Here is a 21,439-nt window from a genome sequence, read left to right as displayed (position 1 = left end):
TCCAGATTCAATCCCTTTCAGAATGAGCCTTTTAGGGGCTCTGTCACTTTTATGCAAACAGCTGTTGCTGGCCAATCCATGTATATGCTGATTGTTTGCCAAACGACAGCGTTAGCTTGTGCTAAAGGGCAAAACACGAACAAGCTAGTTCATGCTTTACTGCGCTAGAAGCACGAAACTCATCTGCACCCTGACCTGCCACAGATCCCTCCCTCAGACAAAGTCTGCTGGCTAACCTTTCTGTGTACTGTCTGAGGTTTTCAACCAGCAAACCGAAATGGTATTTCTTCAACTGATGTCTACAACTGTAGTGGGTGGGGCTCTGATAGGAAGTGACGGGTGACGCCAGGGTGGTTGTATGCATGTTCCTTATTGTGACGTCACAATAAGGGACCAATCCTAACAGCTCTTAGAAGCAAATGAATCCTGCTTAGGTTTGGGTGCATTTTTTTCTTTTGATATTATGACCATACTGAGATTTGTAAGAGAGAGAGACATAATAAGAGAGAAAGAGAGACTGAACTGACTTTGCCTCTGTCGAAGTTGTGGATAATGGTGAGGTGGAGGCACTCTTTTCTCTGCCACTCGCTTTGCATAGGGTAGGTCAGAAACTCCCTCAAAGGCCGTTCTGTCCACTCCAGCAGCTCATCATACAGCAGCAGTGTGTAGGCCGCCTCTGACACACACACACACACACACACACACAAATAGGTAGACACACACAAAAGCACACTCCCAGTCAGTTATACAGTTACAAACTCTTGCATCATTTCTTGAACAACTTCGGGAAAAACTCTCTCTCTCTCTCTCTCTCTCTCTCTCTCTCTCTCTCACACACACACACACACACACACACACACACACAGGCACACACAGGCACACTTTACACACCACATTACACATGTTTTATTACCATGCTAAGTGACACCCACTACAGCACCAGATCTGGGTTTGACAGTATGGCCACAGGAAACAAAATTACAAGTTACTGAAGCTAAAGTTAACAGGAAAAAATAAATACACTACTAAACGTGTTCAGCTGTGTAATTGTTGAGCTCGGTCCCTGTGTACAGTTCAGCTTTAAAATTATACACATTGTCAAGAAAAAGTATGTGAACCCTTTGTAATTTAAAGGTTTTTGGCATAAATGTGTCATAAAATGTGATCTGATCTTCATCCAAGTGAAGAGTTTTAGCAAATATAAATGTGCCTTAAATGTTCAAAAGAGTTCAGCTGTACAACTGTGCAACTTAAACTGTTCAGACAGTTGAATAATGGTGTACTGAAATTGTTTAGCTGCATACTTATAAACTGTTTCTGTACAGAAAGTGTTTGGAGAATTGTATAATTATGTACTAAACCTTTTTAGTATAATTATTTCCTGAAAGTGTTCAGTCGTATAATTATCGTATTGTCCGCACTATAAATCCTATAAATTTCTGCACTATATATCGTTTTTTCCGCACTATATTTTCCACATTATAAGGCTTACTATCAATGAACATCTATTTTCTGGTCTATTTTGATACCTAAGATGCATTTTAAGTGTCAATAGTAAAGACCAAGGGTGTCACCATGTTTTCCTTCTAATTCAGCAGGTCTCACTGCTGAATTCTTTAAAAAATAAGAGTGCTGGATGTTAATCCACACAGATTTTTTAACCTGAGATTTAAGTATTTTAACCTTAGATTTCCAGTATTTTCAACAGAGCGGTTAGCAGCAGCGCTAGCCATGGTTAGCAGCGCCGAGTGCTAAGAAATGCCCCCTGTCAGCACTACATTGAGGAACCCTGAGTGTTCTGGTAAGCCAGGGTGCTATCAACTAGCGGTTCGTCCCACGTAGCTTGTTTTAACATGGTAAACACGCAGAGTACAGTCCAATATACTCAGTGTTGGGAAGTAACGGATTACATGTAACGGCGTTACGTAATCAGATTACAAATTATAGGTAACTGTAATCCGTTACAGTTACTGCTTCAGTAAATGGTAATCAGATTACAGTTACTCTGCTAAAATAAAAGGGTTACATTGCGGTACTTTCCTATTTTTGCTCTTCCAATCCAACACTGACAAAACGCAAATAACATTTTGCGGTGAAATCGCTCTGATATGACAGGGAACTGTCTGCCCCTCCTCCCGTCTCGCTGCACACACACACACACACACACACACAGGGAGGAGGGGCAGACAGCGGCTCCGCACATTTTGGTCAACGAATAAAAACGAGACGAAAATATTTGGCAGGAACGAAATCCAATCAGAACTGATTTAGTTCTGTGAAAGGAAGGGACCAGTTAAGAAGAGATCCAATCACTGCTACTTTAGCGAAGGTGGCGCCGCGCGCTCAGTTACAAACCCGGGAATTAACCTGTCGATACTTACGGAGCTCGACTGGAAGTTAACTCGTTCAGCAGGGAGAGAGAGAGGGGAGAGGCGATATATTTCTCCTTTGACGTCGCGAAAAACAAGATAACGTGTAAACCGCGTGGAGCGACTCAATCTCCGGTAAAAACACCACAATTCAGCTTCTGCAGACCAGAGTCACACAGATCTCCATGCAGAGATCAGCGTTTTAATACTAATGTTATTTCATGAGCTGATGGTGTGTTTAACTCAGCAGTGCACTAAAACACAGAACTGTTACAGAACCCTAACTCATTAAGATCAGATCATCTGTTTAGTCTCAAAGTGGGAAAGATATAGCTAGTGTTAAAGCAGGAACAGGTCAGAAAGAAACTCAATAATATAACCAAAATAAAACAATAAAATAAGTGAATCTATGAACCCAAAAGTCTGTGTAAATTCCTTACAGCACTTTCTCATAAGTTTCTTACTTTAACTCATGAAGTCTCTCAGTACATCCTGAGAGCATCTCTACAGCACAGTGTGTGAATGTGTGTTTCTGATCTCATTTATAGACTGTAGGTACAGTAGATGTGCTGGGTTAGTGCTGGAGATAAAACTAGATCATTTAAAAGCTGTTTTTCCATCTACAACGCTGTTCAAACTATAATTTAACTATTCAGATTTTTAATGACCTGATTTCTAGAGCAAAATGCTTTAAATGTAAAATATATATAGTCACACACCTACAATAATAATAATATACATTAAATCATATAAAAAATATATTTCACTTTCAAACATTAACAATATTACTCAAGTGGTTATTAAACGTTTCATTTCGTATAAGTGTATAGTTAATAATTCAAGGGAACTGATGAAAAATGCATTTACATTTACACCCTTTTACAGTTTAGTCGACTAAATTTACTGTAATTTTAGTAGACTATATTCTTATGACATTAAGTCGACTAAAACTAAAAACATTTCAGATGACTAAATTGTGACTAAAACTAAATGCTATTTTCGTCACAAGACTATGACTAAGACTAAATCAAAATTTGTTGTCAAAATTAACACTGGTGGCAAACCTGCAAATAGATAACTTACGGTTGTTGTTACATTGTTTGGTTTTGAATGGTTTTATCAATTTATAGAAGTGTTTCATAAAATTGTTTGATGAAATGGTTTCATAAGTATTTTTATAGAGTGATTGAAATGGCTGTTTTATTTGTTTATCTATTTGTTAACTGGAAAGAAAAATAAAATAATAATATGCAATATGTGGTTGCTACATTCATTCAGGCTTAAAAAAATGACAATATTTAAAGTAATCCAAAGTAATCAGATTACGTTACTCACTTGAAGTAATGTAACTGATTACGTTACAAATTACATTTTGAGTGATGTAATCAGTAATCTGTAAGGGATTACATTTTAAAAGTAACCTTCCCAACACTGAATATACTCAACTCTAAGCAGTAAATGCTAGCGGCTAATGCTAATACTGCTCCAGCCTCAGTGCTGGAGAAACTTTACAGAAACTCATTAATAATGCTGTACTTCAGCGGAGTGCCTTTTTTGACTAGTAGAATCTTTACATAAGATGCACCAAATTCGAAGGTGCACTGGCGATGTTTGAGGAAATTAATTAAAGGATTTTAAGTATGCTTTATAGTACAAAAAATATGGTATGTATAAAAGTGTAAAATAACTAAAGTAAAATAATACCTGTAAAATTCTGAGCCTTCAGGTGCAGCTCGTAGAGTTTGTGGATGTATCGTATGTACATCTCCTCTTTATTAAGCTCGGTCTTGTAGAAGTTCTGAAAAAGCAGCAAGAAAAAAAAACCACAGAATTTACAACCCCAGCAAAGAAAGTAAGTAATCACGTGCCTTGTCTGCTTTTAAGAACAAGACTTCTTATTTGATTTTTTTCATTACCAGCAAGTTAACAGTACAACCAATCTTCTTCCCATCCACCTCTCCGATCTTCATGCAGTCCCTGAAACAAAGAGAGATAAAAGACGCAGTTCTATAACTAGCCCACTTCCCGGACAGGCTGTGACAGATTATGTTCTAACTTCACATTTATTAGCCTTATAACTGCGATGTGTGTGTCTGTTAAAGTGTGTGTGTGTTTGTCAGAGAGCGCACTGCTTTATTACCTGTAATCGAGTAGTCTCTCCATAAGGCGTGTAACGGTGGCAATATGAGAGACTCCACTCTCTCTCCAGGTCTCTCTCTCAATCTTCTTCAGCAGACTAAAACACACACACGCACACAGAAAGAGAGGTTCCCGTGACTGCACCTTCACTCTACTTACTCTTACTGCAGAGCATCTTAAAGCTTGTCAGTCTAATATTAATACAATCAGATATAATTGGCATAATTAGACAACATCTGAAGAGGACTGTCTCACAGTCAAGAATTAGATTCTATGGTGAGTCAACTAAGGTGCCTCTTACCTTGGGTATGGACCAAACAGTGGAATTCTGTTCAATAGGAAATAAACAGAAAAAAACATGGTGTTAGTAAAATATTACTGCATATCATGACTGTCTAAGCAAAACACTACCTTAACAAGAGCAGGTAAAATGTTCTTAACTTTCAAAGTAAATTAATGCAGTGAGAAGATATTCTGAAACACTTCTACTGGTCCATTCCACATGAAATGATAACACAATATAAAGAGCATTTGGCGTGTTTCAATGAAGAAGACAATAAAATAACTTTTATACTGTACAATGTCAGACTACCACAGTCACTTTTCTAAACTCAAACTCCCAAAATCCTTCAGCCACTCATAAGACTCCAACCCATAGACTGTGTGTGGCTGGACAGAGCATCCTCTCTCAAAAGTGAAGCCACCACATGTTGGGCGCCCCCTGCTGTTCGGTTTCAGAAAGCTGTGTAACCCCACCCATCCCCATAGGTTTCAATGGCAAAACAGACAACTTTCAATCACATTTTTTTCTAATATACTGTAATTCTACCTCCTTTATTTAAATGTAACAGCTAGTGTAACCTCTGCTTATATTGTCAAATTTTTATATCCCCACAGAATTAATTTTTAAAACGTTATTCAGCTCTATTCAAAAAAGGTGTGGTTATTGTAAAAGGGCTGGTTATGGGCTCTGCGGGACCACTAACAGACCGTCAGCTCCGCTCTGCTCCGCTCCGCTCTGCAGTCTGGGACCGCGAGGAACCCCTTAGGGGCGGGGTTATTTAAATGAGTAGGCTGTCTTTCCACAGTCTTTCTCCCTTCTTTGGTCTCTACTGCGCAGACTCGGGTTTCAGGATCGGCAACATGGCAGAAGATTTTGGCTTCATTTTCATTGAATGAATGGGAACGGCGACACGGCGTCCATCTTTTTTACAGTCTCTGCTCCAACCACTAATTAGCAATCACTCTTCAGGGGTCGGTTGTGAGTTAGTTCATACATAGGCCAGCTGTAATGTAAGTGTTCACTAAATTCAAATTAATTCTGTTACTAGTTAAGACAGGACAAAAAGATGTGTGGTACAACCAGATTTAGTCAATGGACAGTTTGAAACTAACTAGAGACTTTATTCCCCAATTTAGGAGAGAATTTGGCAAAAAAAAAAAAAAAATGGTGCAACCCAGCCCAGATCAACCTCATCTTACTTTGGATTGTACCAAGACTCATATCTTTATCAGTTTCTCTGTTTTATAGCCTTCTTTTTGCATTGCTCTTTAAGAAATAAACCTACCAATTGGTTTTACACCTGCGAGCATCTTATTAATTCACTCAGTGTTCTACACACAAATTAATACTGGTAATGTAACTGTAAAATATAATTTATGTTATTGTTGTGTTTGGTGTATTTTCTATTGAAATGACTAACACACAATCTGAATTCTCTTTCTACTCACATATTATTAAAGAGTTCTTTGTAGGTCTCATCTCCTTTGCCCTCCGACATCAGACTCTCAAGTTTGTCTATCAGCTTTGCCTCCACCTGTAGACCAATAGATCATGCACACATGATGTAAACACATGAGCACAATTACTACAGGTTCCCAGTGTAAATCATCCACATATGATCCAAATAAACAGGCTGATCAAAGACCATCTACAGCTCTTCAGTTCCTCACACATCTCATGTCAGAGCTGTGAAATAAAAAAGAAGTGTGCATTCTTAGATTACTACTGAATGTCAGAGTAATAGCACCTGTTTGAAGTTGCCACTTCTGCGTTCCTCGCTGTCCATCATGTCGTGGAAGACGGGGATGAGGACGTTTCTCAGGTCTGGCTGTGGCACCAAAGTGACTTCCAGGAATGAGCCAATCAGTGAAGGAATCAGATTCACTTTATAATCTCCTAAAGAGAGATAAAGGAACAATATAGTGTCCGAAAGATATTTGTTTAATGATGAAGAAATGTTTGGCAAATGTGGGAGCTTTTAGAAAAAGAGTAAAAAGCAACTAGTTTAAACCTCTTAACTACAGAATACGTAAGTTTTATAATTCATAGTTACTCAATATTCATAGTTATTAATGTCCTATTTTGCAGAATAGTATTACTTGTGATGCTAAAGGGGTTAAGCTATATCTACCATATTTTACGGACTAAAAAGCACATCTTATAAGGCGCACTATCAACTTTAAATTTTCTTGTCTATTTTTATATATATGTCGCACCGGATTATAAAACACATTTTCAGCGACACTAGTAAGGAACAAGGGTGTCCCCATGTTTCCCTTCTAATTTAGCAGGTCCGCTGATGGTGCCTAAGTAAACAAAACAGTCATTCTTTAAAAAAAAAAAAAAAACATTTTCTTTCAAAGTAAAAAAAAAATAATAAAAATGGTGAATGTTAATCCACACAGATTCCTCTCCTGAAAGCACTTCTGTTTATTTATAGTAAGCTTAGATTTCCAGAATTTTAGTGCAGTTAGCAGAAAAGAAAATTAGTCTATTTCTCAAGACAGTGTGTAAATACAATGGCTTGCAAAATTATATATACCAATGAACTTTTTCACATTTTGTTATCTTACATGCACAATTTTTTTGCATGTCATAATTTTTTAAATTTTTATTTAATAAAAAAATTTAAAACCTATCACTTCTAAAATCTAAAAATATATATTTTTTAAGTTTCTGGTTGTAAAGTGACAAAACATGGAAAAGTTTAAGGGGTATGAATACTTTTGCAAGCTACTGTATACATCGTCTCACCTAGATTCTGCCACATGCTGAAGATCTCACAGCCGATCATCACTCGCATGTCTCCATACCTTCATAACAACAAAAACAGAAATCAGTGTACAGCTTGAAATACACTCTGCTCTTTATATTGCTGTTATAACTTACAGTTACTGAACTGATAAAACCCAAGAGACACGTTCCTAAAACCACTACTAACAACACAGCAAACCATTAAATACACTTTTGCTCCCCTATTAATAAAAAAGCCACTTTGAAATCTTTTCTGCTGGGCTTTCTGATTCTGCAGATTAGAGAAATCACTCACTTTTCTAGAACTTTCTTCCGTTTGGATGGAGGGAACATCTCAAGCTGGAGGCATGGCTGGATGATGAATATGATTGAAAGATAAAAATAGGACTCCCACACCTGAAACAGAGAGAAAAAGATTAATATCCAGCTGCTTATAAATGTCAATACTGCAGAAAAACAGTGTTTAAATGCATTGACAGGTGCACTATAGAGACACAAAAACGTAATGTATTGAGAATATATTACAATATACTATACATACAATATATTTTAAAGTATGTTTATTAGCATAATAATCAATTCAACAAAATATATTTATTTTTCTTAAAGACAAAGGCAGACAAGAGGCTTCAGAAATGAAAAAGAATTGCACCCAGAGAAGAGAAACAGATAAGATGGATGCATAAAAGTGACAGCTGAAATAAAAATGCACGCAAACACAGACGCATCACCAGCGCACAGAAACACAATTTTCTCATACCTTGAAGTCAAATTTCTCATTAAGGAAGTTGCTGCGGAGAGTGTCAGAAAGATAGAGGACTGTCGTGATGATCACACTGCAAGCAAATGAAAAAAGCACAGCAATCAACAACAGGCAGATTTTCCACACTCTGCAAATTACAGCACATTGAATCTCAAACAGCACGACAAGCTTCTTCCAAAGCTGGAGAGAACAGCACAGTACATTTCAGCATCGGTTGTAATAGACCTGATTTATACCTTTTATCAATTTTCATTGTTAACATAATAAGAAATAGAAAATGTTGTCTTGTAAAAGTAAAAACTTATATGCAAACATCTTAGAAAGACATGTCAAATACTCTCTGGGGTTTTTTTAGGTAGAAAACTATTTATCTAAGAAAGGTTTTGCATTTTGCTGAGGAATTGAATCAGTCTGGAAAATGTGTTTTACATGCTAGTGTTATTGTTACAATTTAACAATGACTATCCATGCAACAATTTGCAAAATGATTTAATGTACATTGACTTACTTTTGAATCGACACAATTCAGTTCAGTGCTAATATAATTTAGTTCAGCCTGATTGAAAATAATTCCCCATTAGTTAAATTCAATATGCACTGATGTGTTTTTGACACTGCAAAGTCTCAAATTTTGTTTGAGAATTTCTAAGATTTTAGGACTTAAGTTCGTCAAACTGAAACTGTTCTTTTCTTAATACCCCTAACAAACAAACCTACACAGTGTACTTAAGTGAGCGAGGAGCTGCGGTGCTGCCAAAATACATAAATTCACTGAAACAAAAAAGTCAATTTTAATGCACTATGAGTACAAACCAATTCCTGTCAAAATATTCACTAAAACACTGAAACCACTACTAAAGTATACAAAACAAAATCTAAAAGAAAGCTATGATGTACATTTAACAATAACTAAAAATAAACTTTGAAAATTTTAAAATCAATAAAAAAAATCATTTGAATTTTAATTTTAATTTGGCACAATTATAAAAAATATATATTCCCACAAAGCAAATAGCACAACATACAGTGCCGTATACAAATAGTATCAAATTCCATTAATATAACACAAAAGCAAAAAAAACAGCCAAGGTGTATGCATGCATGAAAAACAGTTCTAATACATTTATCACATGATCTTTTAGAATCTTTTATTATGTTCTATAGATTAACTAAAAAATTGCCAGGTGGTTAAAATCATTCCACAATTTTGTCCCCCTAAATCTTACTGAAAATGTTCCTCTACAAGAGAGAAACTTAGGAAGATAAAAATCTAAAGACTGACAAATTTATTATAGATGAATCTCTGAATTTGTATAAAAGTAACTTTTAAAGCTCTGGGGTATTTCCATCATTTGAATAAATGTTATAAATAAAATGTTGAAATATATTAATAATATTATAAATAGAGAGAATCTGAAGTTTCTGAAAGGAGGCGCAGATGGCAGATGTGAATCTGATTGTGTTGCAATACGAACACATCGTTTCTGAAGAAACAGAATTTTATTAAGACTAGTAGAAAATGTACTTCCCCAAACTATATTACAGTACAAAAGACAGGAATAAATAAGACTATAATAAAGAGAAAGAAGACAGTTTGTGTAAATAAAAAAAGTGACAAACAGGAAAAAACTTTGGGAGGAAGCAAAAGGAGGAACCCATCCTCCTCTACTCAACCCAGACAACATAAAAATTCTGTGGTTTTAAAATTCTGTGGTGCTTTTGCTCCTTCAGGAAAAGACCTTAAGATCTCTGTCATGGCCTGCTGAACTTACTTGTTAGTGACCAATCTCATGACCGTCCAGTCTTTAGGGAACATGTCTGGCCGAATAAGAATTCTGAAGACAGTGAACAGCTGCAGGAGAAAATTCTGGAATGGGAGAAAAAGGGGAAATAGGATTGTTGGCAGAAAAAAAAGGTTATTAAAGTTTTTAAATCCTGAGCATCTGACAGAAACACAAAATACAAGATCTCCATATTTCACTGGTGTACAGGTTGAATCCTTATCTGATCATATCTGATCTCTTGCTGCAGTGACTGGTATAAAGAACTGGAGTAGGACAGAGTAAACAGATCCTCTGCAGGGTGCTGGATTTCAGCAAACTTACCGCCAGCTCTTCTTTATTGGGGAATCGACTCAGGAGCTGCTGATAGTCCTTATCACTCAGCTGCCTCAGGAGAGTGAGCAAACAGGCTACAAATTCACCCTACACACACACACACACACACACACACACACATATAAACTGCTTCTGAATACACACTAATATACTGTTTTACGTTAACCTAGATGTAAAACCTTTTTTAAAAAGTACTTGAAAAAAAAAACACACATTACTTTTTTTCTTGCATATATTTTGTACTTGAGGTCCAATTCTGAGAAAATAAGAGAGCACTTCAAAAAAATGATGAGTTTCTTTGATTTTACCGAAATGAAAATCTCTGGAATATAATCAAGAGAAAGATGGATGATCACAAGCCATCAAACCAAACTGAACTGCTTGAATTTTTGCACCAGGAGTAAAGGCACAAAGTATCCAAAAGCAGTGTGTGAAGACTGGTGAAGGGGAACATGCCAAGATGCATGTAAACTGTGATTAAATTTCACCAAATATTGATTTCTGAACTCTTTAAACTTTAATATGAATATGAACTTGTTTTCTTTGCAACATATACCTATAAATAGCAAAATCAGAGAAACTGATTCAGAAACTGAAGTGGTCTCTTAATTTTTTCCAGAGCTGTATTTTTCGGTTTATGACTTACATAATATTTTTTCAACCCCCAAACTGGGTTAATTCAGGACTACAATGAATGCAGGCAAATGAGCTCTGTTCTAATTGGCTGCTCTGTATAAGACCTGACTCATAAAGTCCATATTGAAAATGAAAATCCTGAAAACCTCTAGAATGGTAAACTGCTGCATGTATTGCTTTGCAGCTTAACTTGTATATATGGACTATTTGAATTTTGTTATTAAATAAAACTTTAGTTTTTAAAAATGTACAGTGACTTAAAGAAACACTGTAATTCTTATAGTGTAAACACAATGTGACACAGATTAGCCGCACATTGTATTCTTACAAAAGGGCCTCAGGAGGAGAGTTTTAAAGCTGCTGTCTGAAGTGCTGGTATGTGAGGACACTTACTGTTACATCCTGATACTGCAGGCGGAGCGAGGTGGCTGCTGGTTGGGGTCGATTAGTAACCTCCAGTATAGTCTTCAATAACACTCCAGAGAGACTGTCCATTATTACATTCACCTCTTCAGACACCACACATTCCTTAAAGACACACAGAAACAAATATACACAAGACACATTGTTATAGTGAGCATTTGTGTACTCAAAACATACATAAGAAAGAAATACCGGTAAACCTTTTTAACTTTTAAGTGAAAATAAAAAATATTTTATTCCTTTTTGGAGCATTTTTATTGATTTTTTTGTGTGGAAATAAATAAATAATAATGGTTGCTCAGCTAATAACAGTAAGTTTGAGTCTTGAAGCCTGGATTTAATCTGTATTTTTCTATTTTTTTCTATTTTAAATAGATAGCAGTATGCAATGTGATGATCTAGGTATACACAGTTCTATTCAGTGAGATATTAGCTTCCAAAACTTTCTTCTGCTACATTACATAAAAAAAACAACAGACACCAAACAAATCTTCATCTTGGCTGAACTGTTTCTCACTTTCTCATTTTCTAGTGTTATGTGACTTCATTTGCTAGAAGTGTGTGAATCTGCCTGAAGACAACATTCCATAAATTAAATATCCATTTGGCTAAATCTGTCACTTTTACTTCATAAAATAATATTGACCAGAGTGTACAGTCTTTGTGAAGTAAACAAAAGAAAATACAGCAAACATTTGGCAGCAGAAGACTCACAGAGTTTGGGTCTTTGTGGACCAGTGACAGCATGCTGGTGAGGATATTAGCACACAAAACCAGCTCCTTCTGCTCCTGAAGGTACGTGTGGAGAACATGTAGAACCACAGGCAGCAGCACACCTCGGGACTCTGCACATACATACACATACACACACACACTTAATCTATGAGAACATTTCCAGTAATCACTTAAATACACAAACTGTACTATAAGCCTGATTGCAACTCACAGACAACAGCACTGAATTAAATCTAAATTTAGTCCAGTCTGATCTATCTAATCTAATCTATTACACAGAGTAAGTTTAAGAACAGAGAGATATTATCATATTATTTGGTACCTGGGTTGGTGTAGAGCGGGCTTTCCACAGTCTTGGCCATGCACTGCAGCTTAACGGCCTGCAGGGGGCACTCTGCGTGCGTGTTTGCAGGCAGGCTGCTCAGCGTGTCTCGTGCCAGATTCGCCACCTCGCGCACACTGAACACTTTCAACAGCTCACAACACACCGTGGGGAAGGACCTCAGGAACACAGCCTAAAGACACACACACAGACACACACGGTTTGTCAAGTATGCTGTTAATCATACATTAATGTTTTAGTGGATATTCAATAAACTGTATAATAAAGTCTCTAGATAATTTTAAATGTATAAAAGCAGATTGTAAAAATGTATTTTTTGGACTATAAATCCCCATTTGGAGGGCAATAGGTCCTGAGGTAATTATCTATTTTATGGGGGGGTCCTGTGTGATTTTATTCCCGTCCAGAACGACCTTGTATGTGTTTTTCTCAGATGTCCTCTTAGAAAATTACAGGCTGAATTACTACAGTTTTTCACTAATTTTAGAACTGTGAAATATTTTTCACAGATGTCCCCCTGACAAACTAATCCTGTCCAGATAGGGCTTAAGGCGCACCTGAGTACACTAAGAAAACTGTAATTCTTAAAAAAAAAAAAAAAACTTGTCTTCAAAGTCAAACAAGTGCTGGATGTTAATTTACACAGATGTCTCTCCTGAAAATTGTTTATTTGGGTGACTGAAGCGCTTTCGTTTATTTACAGTAAGCTTAAAATTCCAGTGTTTTGTCCAAAGGTGAGCGCTAGCTCCGGTTAGCAGCACTAGCCAGACGCAGTTAGCGCTAGCAAATGTCGCCCGATACCAACAGACTGAGGGACCCTGAGTGTTTCAGTAACCCAGGGCGCTATCAGCTAGCATGGGGGTGGGTTGTTCCTGCTGTTGATTTGTGTTGCAGCCAGTGGCACATAGAATGTTTTTGGAAGCAAACAAAATACAGCCTTTGAGTATAAACCGACATAACAGGATAATCCTTCCTCAACATTCAGGATGAAATGGAGAAAAAAAGGGTGAAAACTCCCCAACAAGAATAGGAAGACACTTATTTCCTACAGAAAGCATTTACAAGCTGTATAACTTGCCTAAAGGGTTATTACTGTACTGACCATTCTCAGGGCATATTTGCTTAAACTATTGTTTTGGGTATTTTTCCTTTTTTGATATCATAAAAGTGTATAAGATGACAATTTAAATGTGCAAAATTTATCTCACCATTCACACAATATATATTTTGACCAGCGGGGGCCCAAACTTTTGCATGCCACCCAATCGTTTCATTGTAGGTGTGGTTTGATTTAGTGTACTCTCTCTCTGTCTCATGCACACACACAGACACACACACACACAGACACACACACACTCACACGTGTGTTCATTCTTGTTACGGCAGCACAGTAGGAGAGCAGATTTCAATTAAACATGCCTGAGGACACACTGCGACTGAACCACACACACACACTTACACACACACACTTACACCCACACACTTACACACACACACTTACACACACACACTTACACACACACACTTACACACACACACTTACACACACTTACACACACACACACACACACACACGCATTACAGGATCACTGCCAACACTGTGTCACTTGACACACTGTATTTATGTTCAATGTTTCCTGTGTGTGTGTATATGTGTGTGTATGTGTGTGTCCGGTCCTCCATAGAGGATACAATGTTTAATGTTCGGTCTGCAATGTGGGGATGTAAATTTATGTTTAAGAATAAAAATATGTGTTTTTTTCTTTCGTATGTTTCTAAACAAATGCATTTTTAAATTTATGAAAGTGTGTGTGTGTGGCCCCATTAATATTCATGGTTTGTGTATACAAGATGAATTGTTTTCTAAAGCATGCAGAGCTGCCCTGCGGACAAAACAGCATGCACAGTATGCATACGCATGCACATACACACAAACACACACGCGCGCACACACACACAGACTGCTGATAGTGAGCACAGTGGAAGCTGGGAGTGTGAAACTGTGTAACAGCCCCCTTATAGGCACAAGTGTGTGCATGAGTTACCCACCTATATGTGTGTGTGTAGGTGTTACCTGCGTGTGTGTGAGGGGGCTGATGCCTTTGCTCTGATGGGAAAGGAACAGGTGGATGGATTTGAAGAGCTCGTGAACAGAACAGCGGAACTCCTCCTCCGCCTGCGCGGCTGTGGCTGCAGCGTAGAGCATGCGCGACTGCACAATATACTTAAAAAGGTACTCTGCAGCCTGCATACACACACATACACATAAATAAAACAGCATTAGGTAGTATTTCTCTCAAAAACAGAAGCTTCAGGATCACGCAGATACTTCACTGACTGCAACAGAGAGAATGGCATGTGTGTCAATGCCACTATGGAGTGGAACACTGCTACTGCTCAAAGGGGATTTTCATAACCTCTAAGACCTCAGGCCATATAAGTCAGGCCACTTCAGATGCTGGTTTTGTATCTCGCAGCTTGTCAACAAATGCATGTGTACAGCATAGTGATCAAATTGTGATTTGTATTTACAGCAATGCACTGAAAATTAATTACGTTCCCTTACATGTAAGAGTATATTTTTTTTTTTCCACCAATTATAACACAATGTTGCACTTAGCTGGGCATTACACATGTTGTTAGGTAACATATGACACTGCAATGACTGTTATTAGTGTAAAAATGTATATTTTAATATATTTTAACTGTTGTCTGTCTTGCTGCGTCACAGTGCTGTTAGGCAATCAGAGGCAATATTTTTGCATGTATGAATATTCACGAGCAAGCGTAAAAATCCTATCGTGCCCCCCTCTCACTCCTTCTTATACTAAAGATTACAAATAGACATTTTAAAATAAATGAACAAATGATGGAGTTAGACCTTTAAAGGAGAACTCTGGCCTAAAAAACTAAATGGTAACTATCGGTTATTTTTGTGTGTTGATATTTGAACACAAATGATTAAATCAAGAAAAACAACTTTGATTGACATACACAGTTACATGTGATACCTAATTGATTCTGATAGCTTACCAAAGGTTTTTATTTATTTTTGTCTATAGTTGCTGTAATTTGTTGCTATAGAGGGCACTTCTGCATTTTTAAAATGAAAACGACACTCACACAGGTAGTTTGGGTTTTACACAAATATGAGAGGAGTTACGCAATATTAAGCAGTTCTGGCAAGAGGTCCACCAAAGTTCTAAAGTACAGTAGCAGCATTGCAGCACAAAATCACATTGACAAACTTGCCATTCTACCTGACATTAACAGTTACATGATTCTGAAGCTGCTGTTTCATGTTACAAAAAAAAGCTTTATTATATTGTCATAAATAATGTCCTGAGTTTTTGTAAATCTTAACCACAGAGTTTGTGCTATTAAAGATCGATCTGCCATTCAGCAAGCTAATCCCAAATCATCACAAAAGTATAACCTGGATCTCAAAGGCTCGCCAGCTGGCAGCACACAATCCTGCTTTACATTTCTCACGTTTGTGGGTGGAAAGCATTATATTCTTTCCAATATAAAGTCTGGCAGTCTCTCACAGTAGCAGGAGAGCAGAACAGGCTGCAGAGCATTTTTTAACGTCCTGCTCTTAAATCTGACGCTCCTCACACTTATAAAGAAGAGCCAGCAGCGTTTTTGTTTTATCTGAGGTGAACAGCAGGGTAAAGATGCTGAATGTTGATGAAGGTTAGAAAGTGCTGCCAGCAAATGGCAAACTGAGCTCTGTGGAACAGGAAACACACCCAGTCGGGGGGAAGGGGTAGGGATGTAGCTGTGTGTGTTGTGTGACAATATGTGTTAGAGTGTGTGATAGAATGAAAAAGCGTGTCTGCGTACATTTGTTGTTGTTGTTCTGTGTATGCGTCTGTGATTTCCTATGTGCGATAATGTGAATATGAGTGTGTGAGTGCTATATGTGCTGTGTCCCTGAGTGTAAATATGTGTGTGTAAATAAGTAAGGGGTGTATTAGGTGTGAATACTAGTGAGAGTAGAAAGTGGTGGGGGAGAAAGAAAGAGAGACAATAGAGAGTGATAGAGGGTGAGACAGAGAAAGAGAGAATGAAGAGAGCATTCGTAAATCAATCAATCAAAAAATAAAGTATACTGAACTACTGAAGCTTTTTACCTTGAGAACCTGCTGGATCTGTTCCTGATGTTCAGCATCGATTATCCGATCCACATACCACTTCAGCACTCGGATCAGGTCCCTGTATACATATACACACACACACACACACACACACACACACACACACACACACACACACACACACACACACACACACACACACAAGGGAGGTTAAATTACAACACAAGCAATATGTATTACTGTTTCATAATATTTCATAATGATAAACTAATAAACTATTTAAGTAATTAAACATGTTAGGCATGTCATAACTCACAAGCAAATTATTTTATATAATACAGTGGTGTCTTGATTTGATCCATTATTTGATACAGTAAAAATAATCAATCTACCTTTATTTTACTCAGTAATACATTGAGGGTAACACTCATTTTTAATGCAGCTGAGCCTTTACAAAATTAAAGATACTGAAAAATAAGTTTAAATCTTAAAAACAAGCAAACAATAAAATAATTCAGAATAAAAAGATATCCAGACTGGCTAAAATGTAAAGCAATAAAACAAAGAGATGAATAATTAAAATAATAAAATATAAAAACAATTAAAGAAATAGAGGGCCGAAATAAAATGACGTAATAAGTGAAATAAAATGTTAAAAGGCCAAAAGTAAAAACCAGTAATAAAACAAATAAAATGATAAAATGAGTAAAATAAATAAAATGGCTAAAAGGTAAAATATGAAATCATATAAATAAAAAGACAAAATAAATAAAATAAATGAAAAGGTAAAATAAAAAAAACTGTCTGAAGGTGGCAAAAGATTAATAGTTCAAAATTATTTAGTGACACCAGAGAGCCGAGATTTAAAATATCCTGTAGTGAAGTCCAGCTCGCTGGTGCACTATAGCACTGTAGCTGTAGCACTGTAGCTGTAGCACTGTGCTACCATACGTCCTCATGTTCACTTCACCAGAACTTTCAATATTAAAATAATTTAACATCTAAAACAAAATTAGAGCGTTATAACATCGTCACTTAATGCTACAGCCACATGTTCATACTACCCTACAACAGTAGGTCATGATATAACAATTCAATACAATTCATACTGTTTTTGTTCAATACACTGAAATACCTGATACACTACGATACCTGATACAGTAGTGTACTGCACACTGCACTGTTGCTGAGAGATTTTTTTTTTTTATATCAAGAAACGTCTCTCAAAAAAGGTACAATGTTGTAGATATAGAAAAAAACTACATATTGTAAGGCCCAAAAAAGTATAAGCAGCTTTATGAACAATTTCAACTTGCTAAACACCTCCCTGTTCCTAAACAGAGAAACACACTGTAAAACGATTTAGGTTTTTATTAAAATAATAAAAAAAGACTTCGGTTTAGTGTCATCTGCTGAAAGCCTTCGTGTGCTTTGATCCATTCTTCAGCAGTGGTGATAAACCTCCTATTCCTGCATTATTTCTGCCTCCATTCTGCTGCTCAGTGGAACAGAGACTGAAAACACTCTCACTCAGACGCTACTTTGCCCAGTAACACTGCAAAACTCTGCCAGATGATAACACTGCCAGATGATTCAAACACATGTCTGGGGAATATCCTGTTAAAATCTTTCTCAGAAAATGTATGCAGACCAAAAAGCTGCATAAATCAACAGAGAAATATGATATAATATTATATGACAACAAAGAAATATTAATTCATTGCGGTTTCCTTCTAAATCTGCTGCATTGTAATGAATACAGAGGGGAAAAAAGGAATATTTTAAGAAACTGGGTCTCTGTGAGTAGGCCTACTCATGTTGAGGCCCAGGAGAGTGAACTAGCTGTTAGGGGGGAAGTTAACATTTGCTTTAAGGCAAAAATTAATGTAATCTGAAGTTAAAGTACCAGCAAACATTTCCCAAAAGATTCAATAAAAACATTCTAATCAGACTGTAATTAAACACAGGCTGGCAGCACATTTACATAATGAGAGGAAGTATGCGAGTGATCTTTTCAGTGTTTCACATTTTCTACTGCACTTTCAGGATAAACATAATCTACCAAACAACCGGCCAATTTATTAGAAACACCTTCCATAGACTTTCACTCACTAACCAATTTATTGGAAATACCTCCCTGATACCTTGGTGCACTGGTCACTTTATTAGAAACATGCATGTCTATTATACTTCCACTTGCTGGATATTTTATTAGAAACACCTCCCTTGAGCTTCAACCAGTTAGTCACTTCATTACGAACACCAACCACTGGCCACTTTACACTCATTGTTATTTTACTCACTGGCCACTTTATAAGAAACACCCATCGTGTGCTTCCACTCAATTGGAAACACCAACAACTGGCCACTTTATTACAAACAGCTAAAATGAGCTTTCACATACTGGCCAATTTATTAGAAGCACCAACCTTGAGCTTCCACCAATCAGTCACTTTATTATAAACACCAGTCCCACTTGATAATAAGTGTCTTTAATAAAGATGTAGTGAACAGTGTTGGTGTAACTATTGATGAAGTACACATTGTTACAGATTAATTACAGTTGTACAGGTTGTGTAATTATATGTGTATTAAAAAAACGTATCAGAAGTTGTTGTCCATCTTTCCATAATAAAATTTAAATAATGATTTTTAGTATTCAAAACAAAAAATCACAATCAATAACACACAAAGCTATGGAAGAAATATAAATGTATACACAACTTCTACAATACACACACAATTCATACACACTATGTCCTATTAATCACAATTCAAAATAGTTGTTGACACGTGTTTAATTACATAACCTGTATAACTGTAATTAATAATCTGTAACAATAAGTACTACACCAGTAGTTACATTATTATTATATTTATTATTAACATCTAACTATACAGTTATTAAGGACACTTATTATAAAATGGGCTGGGACATCTACCAACAACCACTGCCCACTGGCCACTTTATTAGAGACACTTTCTTTGAGTATACACTTACTGGTCACTTTATTAGAATCAATCTCAATTTGCTCATATTTATCACTGATTCACAGGACAGTCAGTGTTTAGAGGACATGCTGCAATAAAATATGGCAGTAAATGTACATAGGTAAAACATCCATCAAGACTACAGATTCCCCTCAGTGTGACTTTCAGCATGCTGAGAGACACGCTGCAGTGTGTTTATGTGACTCTGTGTGTGTGTGTGCACATAAAGCCAACAGTAGAGCATGAAAGTGCACACAGCAGAGTGTAAGTGTAAACCTCATTATTTTAACCTCATTAAAGTCTTCATAAGCTATATCTCAGAGTAATCAGTGAGCGAGGCTGTGCTTTATTCCACTAAAACTTTGTACTGAGTGCAACTAATAGCCAAGGGACATGCGAAAAAGAGACAGAAAACACAGCAATTATAGCTGATATTTCAAACCAAGCTTTCAAAGATCGAGTAGCGGGGGATGGGGAAGGAGGAATAGAGAGAGAGAGAGAGAGAGAGGGACCCAAAGTCTGGCAAGGGAAAGCATGGTGATGGGGAACAGCATGTGAGTGATTAGAACTGCACCCTCACCCCCCACCCACTCACACACACACACACACCTCGAACGGACCGCGATAACACACGTGAGAGCATGACGCTTCACCTCATGTCTCAACCCACACACCAACACATGCTAATCTGTGAGGGAGAGAAAGAGAGCATGCCAGGGATGATCGCAGTGGACCTGAAGAGAGGAGAGGAATGTGCTTGGGGTGAGGAGAGGTGGACAGTGATTGGCTGAGAGGATGTAAAGTTAATTGGCGTGACAGCAAAGCATGGAGGAAGGAGGACGAAGAAATTCACAGGAGAGAAAAAAACATCATATATTTTAAGATTAAAGATTTAAAAAAGTAATGGCTCTGTAAAAACTCAGATTTATGCACATTTAATTCCACGAGTCCAAGAGTCAATTTGTGGTGTCTGAAGATTATGTGTCACTTTCCAGTTAGCATTAATCAATAACCCATTTCTCGGTAAAATAAATAAACAGTGTACTTTTTCTCTCTAAGAAAATATGAGTGTATATGCTTATATTTAGGGTATTAAGTAATTTATCAAACTGACAGTGAAAACAGACAGTAAACCAAAAACTAAACAACAAAGGAACACGGATAACACTGACTGAAAACAAAGAAACAACCTGACCGACATTAAACACACACAAGAACCTGCCAACAAACGTTGAAACAAAGGGGCTATATATACAAATATATACAAATGGTTGAAATAACTAAAAAGATGCAGAGCTTTAGAAGTTCATATTCACAAAGATTTAAGAGTTCAGAAATCAATATTTGGTGGAATAACACTGGTTTTTAATCACAGTTTTCATGTATCTTGGCATGTTCTCCTCCACCAGTTTTACACACTGCTTTTGGATAACTTCATGCCACTCCTGGTGCAAAAAATTATGCAGTTCATCTTGGTTTGATGGCTTGTGATCATCCATCTTCCACTTGATTATATTCCAGAGGTTTTCAATTTGGTAAAATCAAAGAAACTCATCATTTTTAAGTGGTCTCTTTTTTACAGAGCTGTATCATCACAGTGTTAGAATGACAGTGTTAGAAAAGTCTTGTCAAAATGTGGAAGTGGGTTATAAAAGATCAAAGAAATAAACTCTGCTTTGAGAGCAGCTACAGGCTTCACTCGGAGACCAAACACACAGCGATGCCAGAAAAGAATCACTTTTGTTTCCATAAAGAAACACGTTTGTAATAAAGAAGGGTTCCATTT

The 21,439-nt window shown here is 36.8% G+C and overlaps 1 protein-coding gene across 3 annotated transcripts in view; it reads right to left on the bottom strand.

Moving 5' to 3' along the window:
* dock4 (dedicator of cytokinesis 4) overlaps positions 1–21,439 on the bottom strand; it is a 107,819-nt gene that overhangs the window by 20,498 nt on the left and 65,882 nt on the right. For all 3 annotated transcript variants that reach the window (XM_007252878.4, XM_007252879.4, XM_022684172.2), the window contains 17 exons: positions 16,699–16,780; positions 14,637–14,807; positions 12,542–12,734; positions 12,199–12,329; positions 11,455–11,589; positions 10,414–10,512; positions 10,081–10,175; positions 8,306–8,381; positions 7,841–7,941; positions 7,546–7,604; positions 6,539–6,687; positions 6,240–6,325; positions 4,810–4,836; positions 4,510–4,605; positions 4,286–4,346; positions 4,074–4,167; positions 528–676 (listed from right to left, as the gene is read on the bottom strand). In XM_007252878.4, the coding sequence (XP_007252940.3) occupies positions 528–676; positions 4,074–4,167; positions 4,286–4,346; positions 4,510–4,605; positions 4,810–4,836; positions 6,240–6,325; positions 6,539–6,687; positions 7,546–7,604; positions 7,841–7,941; positions 8,306–8,381; positions 10,081–10,175; positions 10,414–10,512; positions 11,455–11,589; positions 12,199–12,329; positions 12,542–12,734; positions 14,637–14,807; positions 16,699–16,780 (1,804 nt within the window). The remainder of the gene's footprint in view (positions 1–527; positions 677–4,073; positions 4,168–4,285; positions 4,347–4,509; positions 4,606–4,809; positions 4,837–6,239; positions 6,326–6,538; positions 6,688–7,545; positions 7,605–7,840; positions 7,942–8,305; positions 8,382–10,080; positions 10,176–10,413; positions 10,513–11,454; positions 11,590–12,198; positions 12,330–12,541; positions 12,735–14,636; positions 14,808–16,698; positions 16,781–21,439) is intronic.

The sequence above is a fragment of the Astyanax mexicanus genome, chromosome 10 (assembly GCF_023375975.1).
Source record: "Astyanax mexicanus isolate ESR-SI-001 chromosome 10, AstMex3_surface, whole genome shotgun sequence".
NCBI lineage: Eukaryota > Metazoa > Chordata > Actinopteri > Characiformes > Acestrorhamphidae > Astyanax > Astyanax mexicanus.
Note: the sequence above shows the minus strand (reverse complement) of the source record. Positions and strands in the feature narration are given on the sequence as shown.